The following is a 14,176-nucleotide window of genomic DNA, read 5'->3' as shown; positions in this document are numbered from 1 at the left end:
TGTAAGAGCATCATGATTAATATTTGAATATTTTGTACACATCTTTCTTTTTCTCAGATATCCAAGAGTTATTTAAAAGATATTTATGTTTTAAATAGAAATCGTATATATCCCCATACAATAAGATATATTGAAATATTAGAAAAGGGTTATAATAAAAATAATATTTTGATATAAAATATTAAGGTTATATATTAAATATAAAGAAAATCTACATATAATGATACTTATATATTTTTGTAGATACTTATATCAAGAGCCATAATATTTTTATATAAATAATTATAAATAATTAATATGCAAAAAAAATTAATATACAAGATGATGGAAATGTACATAAAAAGAATCATATCGCAAGAGAAGAAAAAAAAAATTATGAAAGCAAAAGGCAACACAACAAATTAACTATTTTGTAATATTATATATATATATATATATATTTCTATTTTTTTTTAATTCATTTTTTCTTATTTTTATTCCATTTCTTTTTCCTTGTTTAATATTGAAATTAAAATAATACCACTGGAAAAAGAAAGAAAAAAAGCCATTTCAATAGCATATATCATGTCCTAAAATATTTATTTATTTATTATTTTATTATTTTTTTTTTTTTATTTGTATAAAAAATTATATAATTTCTTTTTATTAATATAATAAATTATTTTACAATTAGTATGAAAAAAAAAAAAAAAAAAAAAAAAAAAGGATACCATTGTAATTTCATTTCATTTTATTATTCTTAAAATGTTTTATTCCTTTTAAGAAAAATTTACAAAAATAATAATATGTAGAAAATATTTTATATTAATAATATTATACATTTATTTTATATCGGTATATTTTTCCAAAATTAATCAGAAACTTATTTTATTCTTATATATAAATAAATGAGAAATATATAAATATATATATATATATATATAATATACATAATAAACTAATTGAAAATTTATATAGAATAAAAAAAAAAAAAAATAGGAAACATTTTTCTTTTGTTATCTTTTCCTTTGTTTTGTTTTTTCTTATTTCATACTTTATAAGTTACGTAATTATGAAATACTTTGTTATACGATAAAAAATAAAAATACATATAAAAATAATATAGTACTTAAAAATATTATAAAAAATTATTATATATAAATATTATATATATAATTCAATTTTGTTCTTTTTTTTAGAAACGTTCTATATGCAAGATTCTAAGTTATTATTATATATCATATATTATATTTTATAAATAATAATAAAATATATTTATATATATTAATATTATTATATATATATATTATATATATATTTAAATATTTTATTATATATTAAGTGGAAAGTGCACTTCAAAATAAAAAAAAAAATGAAAACCAGAATAATTATAAAATATTTTATTATTTATGTACAACAACAACAACAAAAAAAAAAAAAAAAAAAAAAAGAAAAAAAAAAAAAAAACCTATTAATTATTATATATATGTATATGTTTTGATATATCATATATTTGTATAAAAAATATATTATTCTTCATATATATATTATATATATATTATTATATAAATAATTCATATATTGGACTACGACATCAGAAAAAAAAAAAATATATATATAATATATATAATATATATTATAAAATATTAAAAAAAAAAAAAAAAAAAAATGAACCAGAAAATAAAAATAACCAAATATAATATATATAAATCATAATTTATAGATATATATTATTAATTCATTGTAATAATTTTACATATATTTTATTTCTCAATCAATAATAATAAAAAGAAAATTATTGGGTTGAACATAAAAAAGAGAAAAATAGAGGTATTATATATATATATATATATATATATATATAATAATATATAATAATATATATTATATTAATTTATATTATATAATTTATTATTTTTTTTTTATTTATCATATATTATATAAAAATAAGCCCATGCATATTTTTTATGTAATTATATATTTCTCTTTACATATATATATATATATATATTTATATATATATATTATACATATACAAATATATATATATATATATATATATATATATATAAATATTATTATATTTATAGAAACCATAAAATATGTTTAAAAATACATATATTCATTTAGTTATTATTTATTGCTTTATTATATGATTATATTTGCAATATATTTTACATAATAATATATCTATAATAAGTCTATATTTATATATATATATATATATATATATATATATATATATATAATATTATAAATATGTTTTTAAAATATATTATTAACACATATTTTGGTTTTAAAAAGAATGACATTGTATTATATTAAACGTAATTATTATATTATATTATATAACATATGTATATTATTATTGTATCCACATATATATATATATATATTTTTTTCATGTACATATAAATTAATTAAAAACAAAAGTAACACCCTTTTTTCTTTATTGTTAAGAAAAATACATATATGTAAAAGTTATATAAGAATAAAAAAATATGCCTTTATATAATTTTTGATTTACTTAATTTTTGATTTACATAATTTTTGATTTACATAATGTTTCATTTACACCATTTTCATATTTATAATATTTTTTTTTTTTTTTTTTTTTTTAAAAGGATAATATATCAATATTAAGAAATTGGAAATTTTGGTTTTATTTTTATATATTATTGCCTATAAATAATATAAAAAGCAGAACAGTTTAAAATGTATATATATATATATATATATATATATATATATTAACATATAATTAATTTTTTAAAATGAAAATATTATTTATTTGACATATTTTACATATAAAGATTGCATATATAATGAAATATACCTATTTTATTAATGTAAAAATAATTAAATATTTTTATGTTCCATATATATATCTCTATATTGTTATCTTTCTGTTTATAATTAATGTATTCATATAGAATAAAATAGTGTTGAAGAAAAATTTAATGTAATATATATTAAAAAAGGAATAAATAACATAATGGAAATTTGTATATACATATATATACATATGGAATATAAAACATTTTTTTTTATTTTGAGAAGGTTTGTATATATGAAATATGTATTTTTATATATATTATTTAAGATTTCATATTTATATAAATCTTAATTAAATAGATATATTACATATTTGTGGATTCCTCATAATATATGTAGATTAAAACCATATATATTGTGAATTGACGTTTATAAAGAAAAATAAGTGAATAAAAAAAAAAAAATATATATATATATATGATATATATATGTTACACATATGTATAAATTATAATTTTAATGAATATATTTTTTAAACCTATAAATATAAATATATATATATATATATGTATATATTATATTTATATTTATATTTATATTTATCTTTTTTTTTTTTTTTTTTTTTTTTTTTTTTTTTATTATTATTATTATTATTATTTGAATTTTTAGTATTATTATACATTATTATATTTATATATTAAAAAAAAAAAATAAATAATGTATATATTTACATGTTTCTACATATATATATGTATATAATTTATATATATATATATATATATATATATATATATATATATATATATGTATATTTATTTATGTTCATTCATTTATAATTTGTAAATAATGAATGATATTTGTTACCCCTATAATTGTAGTATTACCTATATAAATAGTAATGGTGTTATAAGCACAAGAGATATTAAAGAGTACGATGGTGAAGAGATAAACGAAATTATAAATGATCACGATAATAACAATAATAATAACAACAACAATAATAATAATAGTAATAGTAATTTTGTTTTTTGTGAAAATGATTTAGATAATATTAAAAGCATTGTTATAAACTTGAAACCTTTTCATAAAGATTATGAAGATAATATAATATTTAAGATTAAAAAGAAAAATGAAAAATATGCTTGTGAGTGGGTTGTATTTATAAAAACGTCAGTTGAGGAAATAAAAAATAAAGTTTGTAATAAACACACATCAGAAGATATAGATATAAATAATATTGAGGAAAAAATATTTCCATGTAAAGATATTAAAGAGATTATGTTAAAGTATGTTTATTGTACCACATTTTTTGATAACTATATCTTAAGTATAAAAAATGAACTTGAGAAATATGGTTTAGATATAAATATATCTATTGATGATTATATAAGAGTACCTAAGGATTTATGTAAGTATAAATATGATAATTTTTTATCGTCATATAAAAAAAATGTAGCAACCCAAAACAATCATGATGTCTATAATGACAATAATATTGGGTATAAGAAGCTAAGTGAAAATGATCATAATAAAATGAACATAGTGAATAATATGAATAGTAAAAATAATAATTTTGTAAATTATACAATGAATATTAAATATAATGACAACACAAAAGGTAGTCTTAGCAATAATTTTAATTCTAAAGTGAATGATACTACTTATAGGAATACCAAAGGTAATAATAATAATAATACAAATGATGATAATAAAAATGATGTAAATAAAAATGATGTAAATAAAAATGATGTAAATAAAAATGATGTAAATAAAAATGATGTAAATAAAAATGATGTAAATAAAAATGATGTAAATAAAAATGATGATAATACAAACGATGTTAATACAAATAATATTAATACCTATGATAATACATATAATCAGACGGCACCTAATTATTCTTATAATACTAATAAATATGACTCAAAATATAATAACATACATAATAAAATAAAACGTTCAAAAAGAATAAACAATGATGAAGAGGGAGATGAAGATGATTTTTTAGGTGAAATTTTATCATTAAAACATTTTAATGAGGATACAATAAATTTATCAAATAATTTAAAAAACAATAAATATGACCTATATAATGATAATAATAATAATAATAATAATAATAATAATAATAATAATAATAATAAAAATAATAGTAATAATAATTATGAAAAATATTATAATTACAAATTAAATAATAATTTATTTAAATCCGATGTAAATCAGAATTATTCCTCACGTTTAAATATAAATAAGAATTTTCCAAAAAATTTTAATAATAAAAAGATTTTTACAAATATGAGCCAAGAAGAAGATGATAAACAAGCATCAACAGTAAATATTTCTAGTGATGATAATGATGATGAATATAATAATTATTTTTATTCAAGTAAAAAAACTGAGAGTGATATTAAAGTATATCATAATGTAAGAAAGGATTTTTATATTTTAAATACAAAAAATAAGAGTTCGAACTTTTCGAATTCTGAAAAAAATAATATCATGAGAAAAAATTTAATTCAATTTTTAAAAGAAAATCGTAATAAAGTAAAATCATCAAGAAGTGATTATAGTGAAGATAATAATTTATTAAATAATCCATATGATAATAAAACCAGAAAAATTAATCAAACATGTAATAAAAATTTATCCTATAGTGGGAATATGACATTTAAGGAAAATATATCGTTTGATAAAAATAATAAATTATATAATAAAAATATTTCATTCAATGAAAAAGCGTATAATAATAGTAATAAAAATTTATCGAATAATGTAATTCATTTTTATGAAAAAAGAAATTATAGTAATAATGATATACATGATTTTATTAATATGAACAAAGATGATAGTAATAATAATATTAACAATAATAATAATAATAATAATAATATAGAAAAAAATATAATGAGAAATACGCAAAAACATGTATCCATTCCCGTTTTTAGACACTCATTTTTAAATGAAAATATATCTAAGCCAGATTCATTTCGAAATATATATCTTACAGATTCTAACAGCAAATATCCATGGAATGATTTATCAAATGCTTCCATCGAATGCTTAGAAAATGATAAATCAAATAATAATAAAATTGTAAAATCAAAAAATAATAAAATTATAAGACCCAATTATATAAATGATGAAAATGAACATCATACAACGAAAACTTGTGTAAAAGGTTCTACAAAAAATAATGATCAAAATATAGAAAGTAATATAATAGATAATCAATATGTAAATGATAAAATGTTGATGCTAAGAAATAACTTTCATATGGATAATAATATACATAACAGGAGTAATAGTAGTAATTTAACATTTGGTAACATGGTACGTCAAAAAAAAGAAGATTATTTATTAAATAGTAAAAGAAATGATTTATATGAAAAGCAAACATTTTCAATTAGTAATATAAATGAAAAGACAAAAATAAATATAAATAAAGAAAAAAATGATAATAAAAATAATTTAGAATCCCATTATGAATATTTAAGTAATGAAATTCTGAAATTTATGATTAAATATAATGAAAGTTCAAAAAATTTTAAAATGGATGTAAATGAAATAGATACAGAACTTTTAAGTACTAGCATAAAAAAATTTGTTCGAAATTTAACAGAAAAAGAAATGAATCAATTATTATGTAACAAGGATTATATTTTTTCAAAAATTATTATGGAAAGTTTAGAAAATAACGAAGTCAATAAAAATGATACAAATGTTACATGTGATAATAAAACTATGACAGATGATGAATATAATATAGATAAGAATAATACAGATATAAAAAAAAATACAGACCCTAGTCATAAGAATGATAATATAAAACATGATTTACAATTATGTGGTAGTAAAACCATGTCCAATTTTTATAAAGAGGGAAACACAAATGATATTGATACATCACGTAATAATAAATCGTGTGAAAATAATTCTAATAATATTTACACAAATGTATCAAAAAATATGAATAAGGACCAAATTTTTAATAATAATGTTAAGAAGAATAATACATTTAATGTTAATATTAATAAAAATGCACCAAATAATATGAGCAACAACAACAATAATAATAATAATAATAATAATGTAACGAGTTGTATAAATAATAATGGAAAAAATAAAATGAGATCATTGAAATTGTCAAATGATAATGTCAGTATGCTGTATAATTATTACTTAGATATATGCAGAGATAATAAGTCACAATTAGAAAAAAAAATACAAGATGATAATAAGATCAATGAAAAGATTACAAATGAAAATCTTATGGAAAATGTAAAGGACGTAATTAAAAAGGAAGACAATACACATATAAATGATACAAATGATACAAACGATACAAAAAGTAATAATAATAATAATAATAATAATAATAGTAGTAGTAGTAATAATAATCACGTGGATAAGTTGAAAAACGTAACATATGATCTTAATACTATCTCGTCGACTAAAAGAAAAAATTTTAAAGAACATATAAATTATTTTTTCAATGATTGCTTTAAAAATTTTAAAAACTTAAATGATAAAATTAAACACAAAAAAATTTCCGAAAATGTTGCTAATACGAATAATGATAAAAAAGAAGAAAATAATGGTAACTTGAATGAAAAACATAAAGAACAAAATATTGATAATGTATTGAATACTAGAAAAGTACCATTTGATGGTCATATATTAGATGAACAGACCTCGTGTAATGATAAAGATGATGATAATTTAGAAAGTGAAAAAAAGACATTTAACAAATGTACAAGTGTAACAAAGAACGAATCTAATAATATGATATTAAGAGGTGATAAAAATAATGATATCATAAAAAAAATGAGAACTAATGATCATACAGACAGAATGACATTTGAACATTTTAATAATAAGATAAATAATATAATTAATAAATATGAATATAAACAATGTCTTAATAAATATGAAAGACAGTTAATTAAATTTGTACAGACGTTTAAGAATACTAAACAAGATCATATATCTTCACAAATATATAATGATCATAATGATAAAAATGATATAATAAAGTACAAATATGATGAAGAGAATATATTAAAAGCAATTTTAAAGAATATGATGTGGGAAAAGTCAAATATGAATAGTAATAATAATAATAATAATAATAACAATTCTTCAAGTAATGAATCGTTCTTTTCATTTAATAATAGTATTAAAGATATCGATGATAATTTTGTTGAAAATGCTGATGATATTATATATGGTAATATTGACCATAATAATAATATTAAAAGGTCGTATGGTTCTAATAATATATATGATTATAATAATCATGATAGTAGTAGTGGAAGCTGTATTAAAATATCGAGTGATAAAATGATAAGTTATAAAAATAATAAAACAGATGAGAAATATTCAAATCCAAAAAATATATATCCAATTAAACAATCATGTAGTGATAGTAATCATTATATATTACAAAAGATTATGAAAAATAAGAGAGAAAAAAGTTGTAATAATAATGAAGAAAATAATTTCTCATTTAATGATATTTTATATGACAAACGTTCAAATAATTATGATAATAGTATTAGTATGTCCTATAATAAATGTTTTCATAAAAATATAAAAAATATTACGAATTCGATTACTAAAAATTATTTGTATTATAATAATAATAATAATAAATATGGAAAAAGAAATGAAACCTTTGAACATATATCAAATAATAATTATGGGAATCATAAAAAAAATGAAAATATATTAATGCCATCTCAGTCTAAGAATTTTTCTTGCTTATCTTATAATAAGGAAAATAATTCATTTCCCATTATATGTAATGGAAATAATGTTGATGAAAATAAATTAAAAAATAGTTGTGTAGGAAATATGATTAAATATAAGGAACCTAAAAATAATTTAAAATATCCAATGAATATATATAATAAATTATTTAATAAGGATAGACAAAATATAGATATATCACCAGAACAAACATTAAATCTTGTTAAAAGTATACAAAGAGAAAGTATGTTAAACAAAGCTAAAGAAATTAATTTATTTAATGAACGTAATAACAATAAGATAGGTTGTACATATGATAATACGAATAACACAGCAATATCTGATTTTAATAAGGACAAAATTATTATAAATAATATTGATATACAAAAGAATAATTTTTGTAATATGAACTGTTTAAAAAAAAATAGTAATGATTTAATTAATAAAAATATAAAATTTAATAATAATAAAATGGAGAAATGTATGGATATTTTTGAAAAATTTCAAATAAAAAATAAGGATAAATATGCACACATTTTTAATGTTCATGTAGATAACAAAAAATGTAGTAATAATGCTGATTATTTTAAAAGAACACATTTATACAAATTTAATAATATATTATCAAATAATAATATTAACAATACATTAAATATACATAATATAGAATATAATAAATGTAATAATATAAAAAAGGAAGGAGAAAATAATATACTAGATAATGTTCCAAATGATGATATGAAGATATCCAAAAAAAAGAAAAATGAAAAATCTCAATTAATGATTAATTTAAATAATTTCAATCAAAATTATATTAAAGAATTATTAATTCAAAAAATGTATTATCAAAAGGAATTTTATAATAATAATGATTTCATTCATAAATATAATGATAATCATACATTAAAAGATAATATATATTTAGAGAAATGTAAATATGACACTAATAAATCTGGTGTATATAATAATTCTTATTCTTCATATAATTCATTAAAAATTAATTTGTTTTTTTTATTTGATGATATGTATGACAAATTTTTTATAGAAAATTATCAAGATCGTGAGAAAATGCTCAACATTTTAAGTATCAATAAATCCGTATGCTACAACCAGTTGTCTATATTTTATAAAAAGAAAATATTTTTTCAATATAAAGGAGCAAAATATTTACATAATAATTACAACATGAATGTATCATATAATGCTTATAATTTATATATAAGTCAAAATGTGATTCAGCACAAAAATTACTACAATTCGGATATAAATAAAAATATATGTGAAAATTTAAATATATATAAAATTAAAAATGAAACAAAAAATGACCTTGATAATAAATATAAAAGTAAGGATAATGATAAAAATAAAACAGAAAATTGTAATAAAAGTATTTATAATAATATTTATAATGAATACAATAATGATAATAATGATAATTATAATAATAATGATAATATCGTCAATTGTGATAATAACCTATATGGTCTTAACCATAATGAAGAGCTTAACGAATTTATATTAAACCATCATAAAAAATGGAATGATAAAAACAAAAACATTTTGGAATTATCTTATCATAAGGATTTTATGGATAATAAAATAGAAAAGAATATCAAAGAAATAAAACATATCAATAAATATTATATGAAAGAAGAAATGAACTATTTTAAGAAAGCCATAAAAGAAATGAAAAGGTTAAAAAAAATTATGTGTAATATTCTAAAATCTCAAAGTAATAATTATCTAAATTTGAATATAGATGAAAAGTTATTATATAATATGCAAAATGATGATGATCTATCATTCGAATCGTATCTAAAAGATGACAGTGATGATATTGATCATTATGGTAATGTTTATAATCGTGAAGACGATTATATTATTAACCTTAATACAAATAATAATTACAATGTGTATAAAACCCCTCGTTTGGATAAAATAAGAAAAAATCATAAATATAATTCTCATCCACAAATTGAAAAAGAAATATTAAATAATAGCAATCAATTTAACATAAATGAAAATTATAAAAAATGTAATATAACTGATGATGATAAGGCTTCCAAAATTCATATGAAGAAAAATGGTACATCTTCAAATATGTTACATTTAATTAATAGAAAAAACGAAAATGATCAGAAAAAACTCATTGATCATAATAGTGAATATAATAGTGATTATTCTTTTGATAGTGATAATGTAAGCAAGTTAATAAATATTGTGTTCGAAAATAAAAACGAAATGAATAAGAATGCACTTAAAATAGATCAACCTATGGACAACATTATTAATGATAAGCATGAAGAAATTAAAATAAATATAGAGGGTGATAAAAATAAACAAAGAGATGATAAAAATAATCAAAGGGATGATAAAAATAAACAAAGGGATGATAAAAATAAACAAAGGGATGATAAAAATAAACAAAGGGATGATAAAAATAAACAAAGGGATGATAAAAATAAACAAAGGGATGATAAAAATAAACAAAGGGATGATAAAAATAAACAAAGGGATGATAAAAATAATCAAAGGGATGATATTCATAATACATCAAGAGAACCTTTAGGAACATTCGAATTTGAAGTGAATATAAAAAATAATGAGGAGGAGTATAGAGAAACCTTTAAATATATTTATGAAAAAATTACTAATATAAGGAATAATATGTGGAATGAAGATATGGATAATATGCAAAATAATGAAATGAAACAAAATTTATTAATATATAAAAGTAGAAATGATAACATTTCGCCTGTATACGAACAAAATATAAATAATAATGTAAACATGTTAGATACCGAAAAAGAGGAAGATATAAAAGACAAACTAAAAAATCATGATATAGCTAAAGAAGAAAATGTAAATGGAGATAATGATGTAAAAAAATGTAATGATGATATATATTATTTTAATATTTATACAAACGTATGGGAAAATGTTGATCTAAACGTTAGTCAAAAATTATTAACAAGTTTAAAAATGAAAAAGGATATTATAAAAAAATATTATAAAAATGATCATGAATATGAAAATTTTATAACCTTTAGTGAATGGAATGCCTACAATTTAATGATATCAAAAATATATAAAGCATTAGATATGAAAAAGTTTGAATATTATCAGAGAAGAGTTTATGATACCGACATATTTAAACGTGATTTTAAAAAAAGATGCGCATATGATTTTGGAATGAAAATTATAGGAAAACCACGTTCAAGGAGAAAGACAAAAAGGTGGAATATTGAAGAAGAAGATAAGTTATATGAAGATGAGGTATATTCAAAGAATTCGGAAGACTATTCTGATTTTAATTATGATGAATATGTTGAGGGAGATGAAGACGAATATGAAGAGAAGGAACATAATCAAGATAAAGAAAATGATGAACATGAAATTGGAGGCAATAAATATGATGAAGATCAAGATCAAAATAAAGAAGAACAAAAAGAAGAACAAGAAAGTGAGGATCAGAATGAAGATGAGGATTATGAGGAAGATGAGGATGATGAGGAAGATGATGAAGAAGATGAGAATGATGATGATGAAAATGATGATGATGAGGAGGAAGAATATGATCACGAAGAAGATGATCACGGAGAAGATGATCACGAAGATGACGATAACGAAGATGATGTAGATCAAAAATGTCTTTATGAAGAACATATAGAACAAGAGAAAGAAAAAGAAGTACCAGAAAAGAAGGATGAAGAAAAATGTAGATATGTAAAAAAGGAAAGTTGTGAACATAATAATGATGGTTCCAAAAAATATAATGAAGTTGTTTGTAAAAACGAAAATGCCAACAATCCGAAATACACTGTTGGTCAAGGTGAAGGTAATAAAATGAAAGAGTGCAGCGATCTAAAAAATACATTAAGTTCCATTGAGGATGAAGAAAAATTCGAAGAACGGGAACCGAAAAGAAGCGAGCGTTTATATTTAAGACGAAAACGAGCTAGCAGCATACTAAGCAATAATTCAACTGAAAACAGTGTTAACAAAATTGTTACTAGACAATATAAAAAATTAAAAGAGAGTGAAAAAGCTGAGGAAGATATGAAAAGTGTTTATTTAGGAACACGATCAAATAAAACAAATAATAATAAAAAAACACATATATTTAAAAAGCGAATAAGTAGAAAAAAAACTTCGAATACATTAACATTTAAAAAACCATATATATATGAATTAATTCAATTACCAGATTATGTAACACATAACGAATTGATAAGTAGTAAGAATGAAAGTCTTCCAACATATATATTACAATATGAACAGTTAAGAAAAAATGAATGTGTATATTTTAATATACAAAATCATTACAACAGTTTTGTAAATAATGTATATCATTTTGCTATAAGTTATGAACAGTCACTGAAACATAATGAATATCTGAACAATGCATTAAATAATGTAAAATCAAGATTTTATATTAAACGAATATGTCTTAAAAATAATAAAACAATGGAAAATAATAATATATATGATATATGTAGTACATATTATAATTATCTATATACATATGATCCAAATAATAGTACATATATATTACAAACATCTAATAGAAACAATACAATAGCAAGTTTAGATAAAGGACTTAATTATGAAGAATATTATAGTAACTATGTAAATGATTATTTACAAAGTCAATTATTAAAAAAGAAAAGAAATAGAACAAAAAGTAAAGAAAATAATAAATGTACATCAGATATATTATTGTCCACTGAAAATGATAATCCTTTAGATATATCCAATGAATATATTGTCACAAGAAAAATGTCCTCCAAATATTATGATAATAGTCCATTTTTAAATGAGGATTATTTAGGTATAAAATCTATGGAATATAAACATAATACATCTATAATTAATGATAGTAATTTTGGAGACAAGAATAATTATGTTGATTATACTACATCCTATATGGATGGTAACAATGAAATCGCTTGTAATTATAATTATCTAAATTATTATAATAATAAAAACCATCAAACGAAAGCACAAAATGATATATCCTTCAGTGAAAAAACATTAGAAGAGGGAGATGATGAACTACAACAATAAACATTTTTAGGAAGATCATTAAATTTTGAAAATATTATTGATATATCTTAAAATATAAAAAAGAGGGAGTACTTGTAACAAAATAATATATCAACACTAAAAATGTGGAAAATTAACACGCTCATATGATAAAAAAAAATAATAATAAAATGAAACATATTATGTATATATATTATGTATATATTATGTATATATTATATATATTATGTATATATTATATATATATATATTATATATATCTATATATATAATATGTTTCATTTTATTATTATTATTTTTTAATTTTTTGTCCATTTTATAATATTTTTATTCTTTTTGAAATATTAACACACATTTTGTTAATTAATTTTTTTTATTTTATTATTATTTTTTTTTTTATGGTTCTCATTACATTTGTTAAATCAAAAACGAAATATTAAAATATTCTTTTCTTTGTTTTATGTTTTCCTTTTGTTGCTTTTTTCTTTTTTTTAATTTTTTAAAGTATACATATATATATATATATATATTTTTTTTTTCATGCTTCATATTTATTTGTTTCAAAACTATAAATTTGCTTTCCTTTTTTTAATTTTTTAAATTCTTTTAATACACATTAATTTAAATT

At 18.3% G+C, this 14,176-nt stretch overlaps 2 protein-coding genes across 2 annotated transcripts in view; both read left to right on the top strand.

Annotated features, from left to right (window-relative positions):
• PF3D7_1462500 (conserved Plasmodium protein, unknown function) overlaps nucleotides 1-177 on the top strand; it is a gene marked incomplete at both ends in the record, with an annotated part of 4,962 nt that extends 4,785 nt beyond the window's left edge. Inside the window, one exon of the mRNA XM_001348733.2 lies at nucleotides 58-177. Within this exon, the coding sequence (XP_001348769.2) occupies nucleotides 58-177 (120 nt within the window). The remainder of the gene's footprint in view (nucleotides 1-57) is intronic.
• A 3,423-nt stretch (nucleotides 178-3,600) lies between these two features.
• On the top strand, nucleotides 3,601-13,569 carry PF3D7_1462400 (conserved Plasmodium protein, unknown function; the record flags this gene model as incomplete). The annotated part of the gene is made up of 1 exon (XM_001348732.1): nucleotides 3,601-13,569. The coding sequence occupies one exon, from the start codon at nucleotides 3,601-3,603 to the stop codon at nucleotides 13,567-13,569; it is 9,969 nt and encodes a 3,322-aa protein (XP_001348768.1).
• Nucleotides 13,570-14,176: the final 607 nt, after the last annotated feature.

Source organism: Plasmodium falciparum (genome assembly GCF_000002765.6).
Source record: "Plasmodium falciparum 3D7 genome assembly, chromosome: 14".
NCBI classification, from domain to species: Eukaryota; Apicomplexa; class Aconoidasida; order Haemosporida; family Plasmodiidae; genus Plasmodium; species Plasmodium falciparum.
The sequence above is the reverse complement of the archived record's forward strand: the minus strand, read 5'-3'. Positions and strand labels throughout refer to the sequence as shown.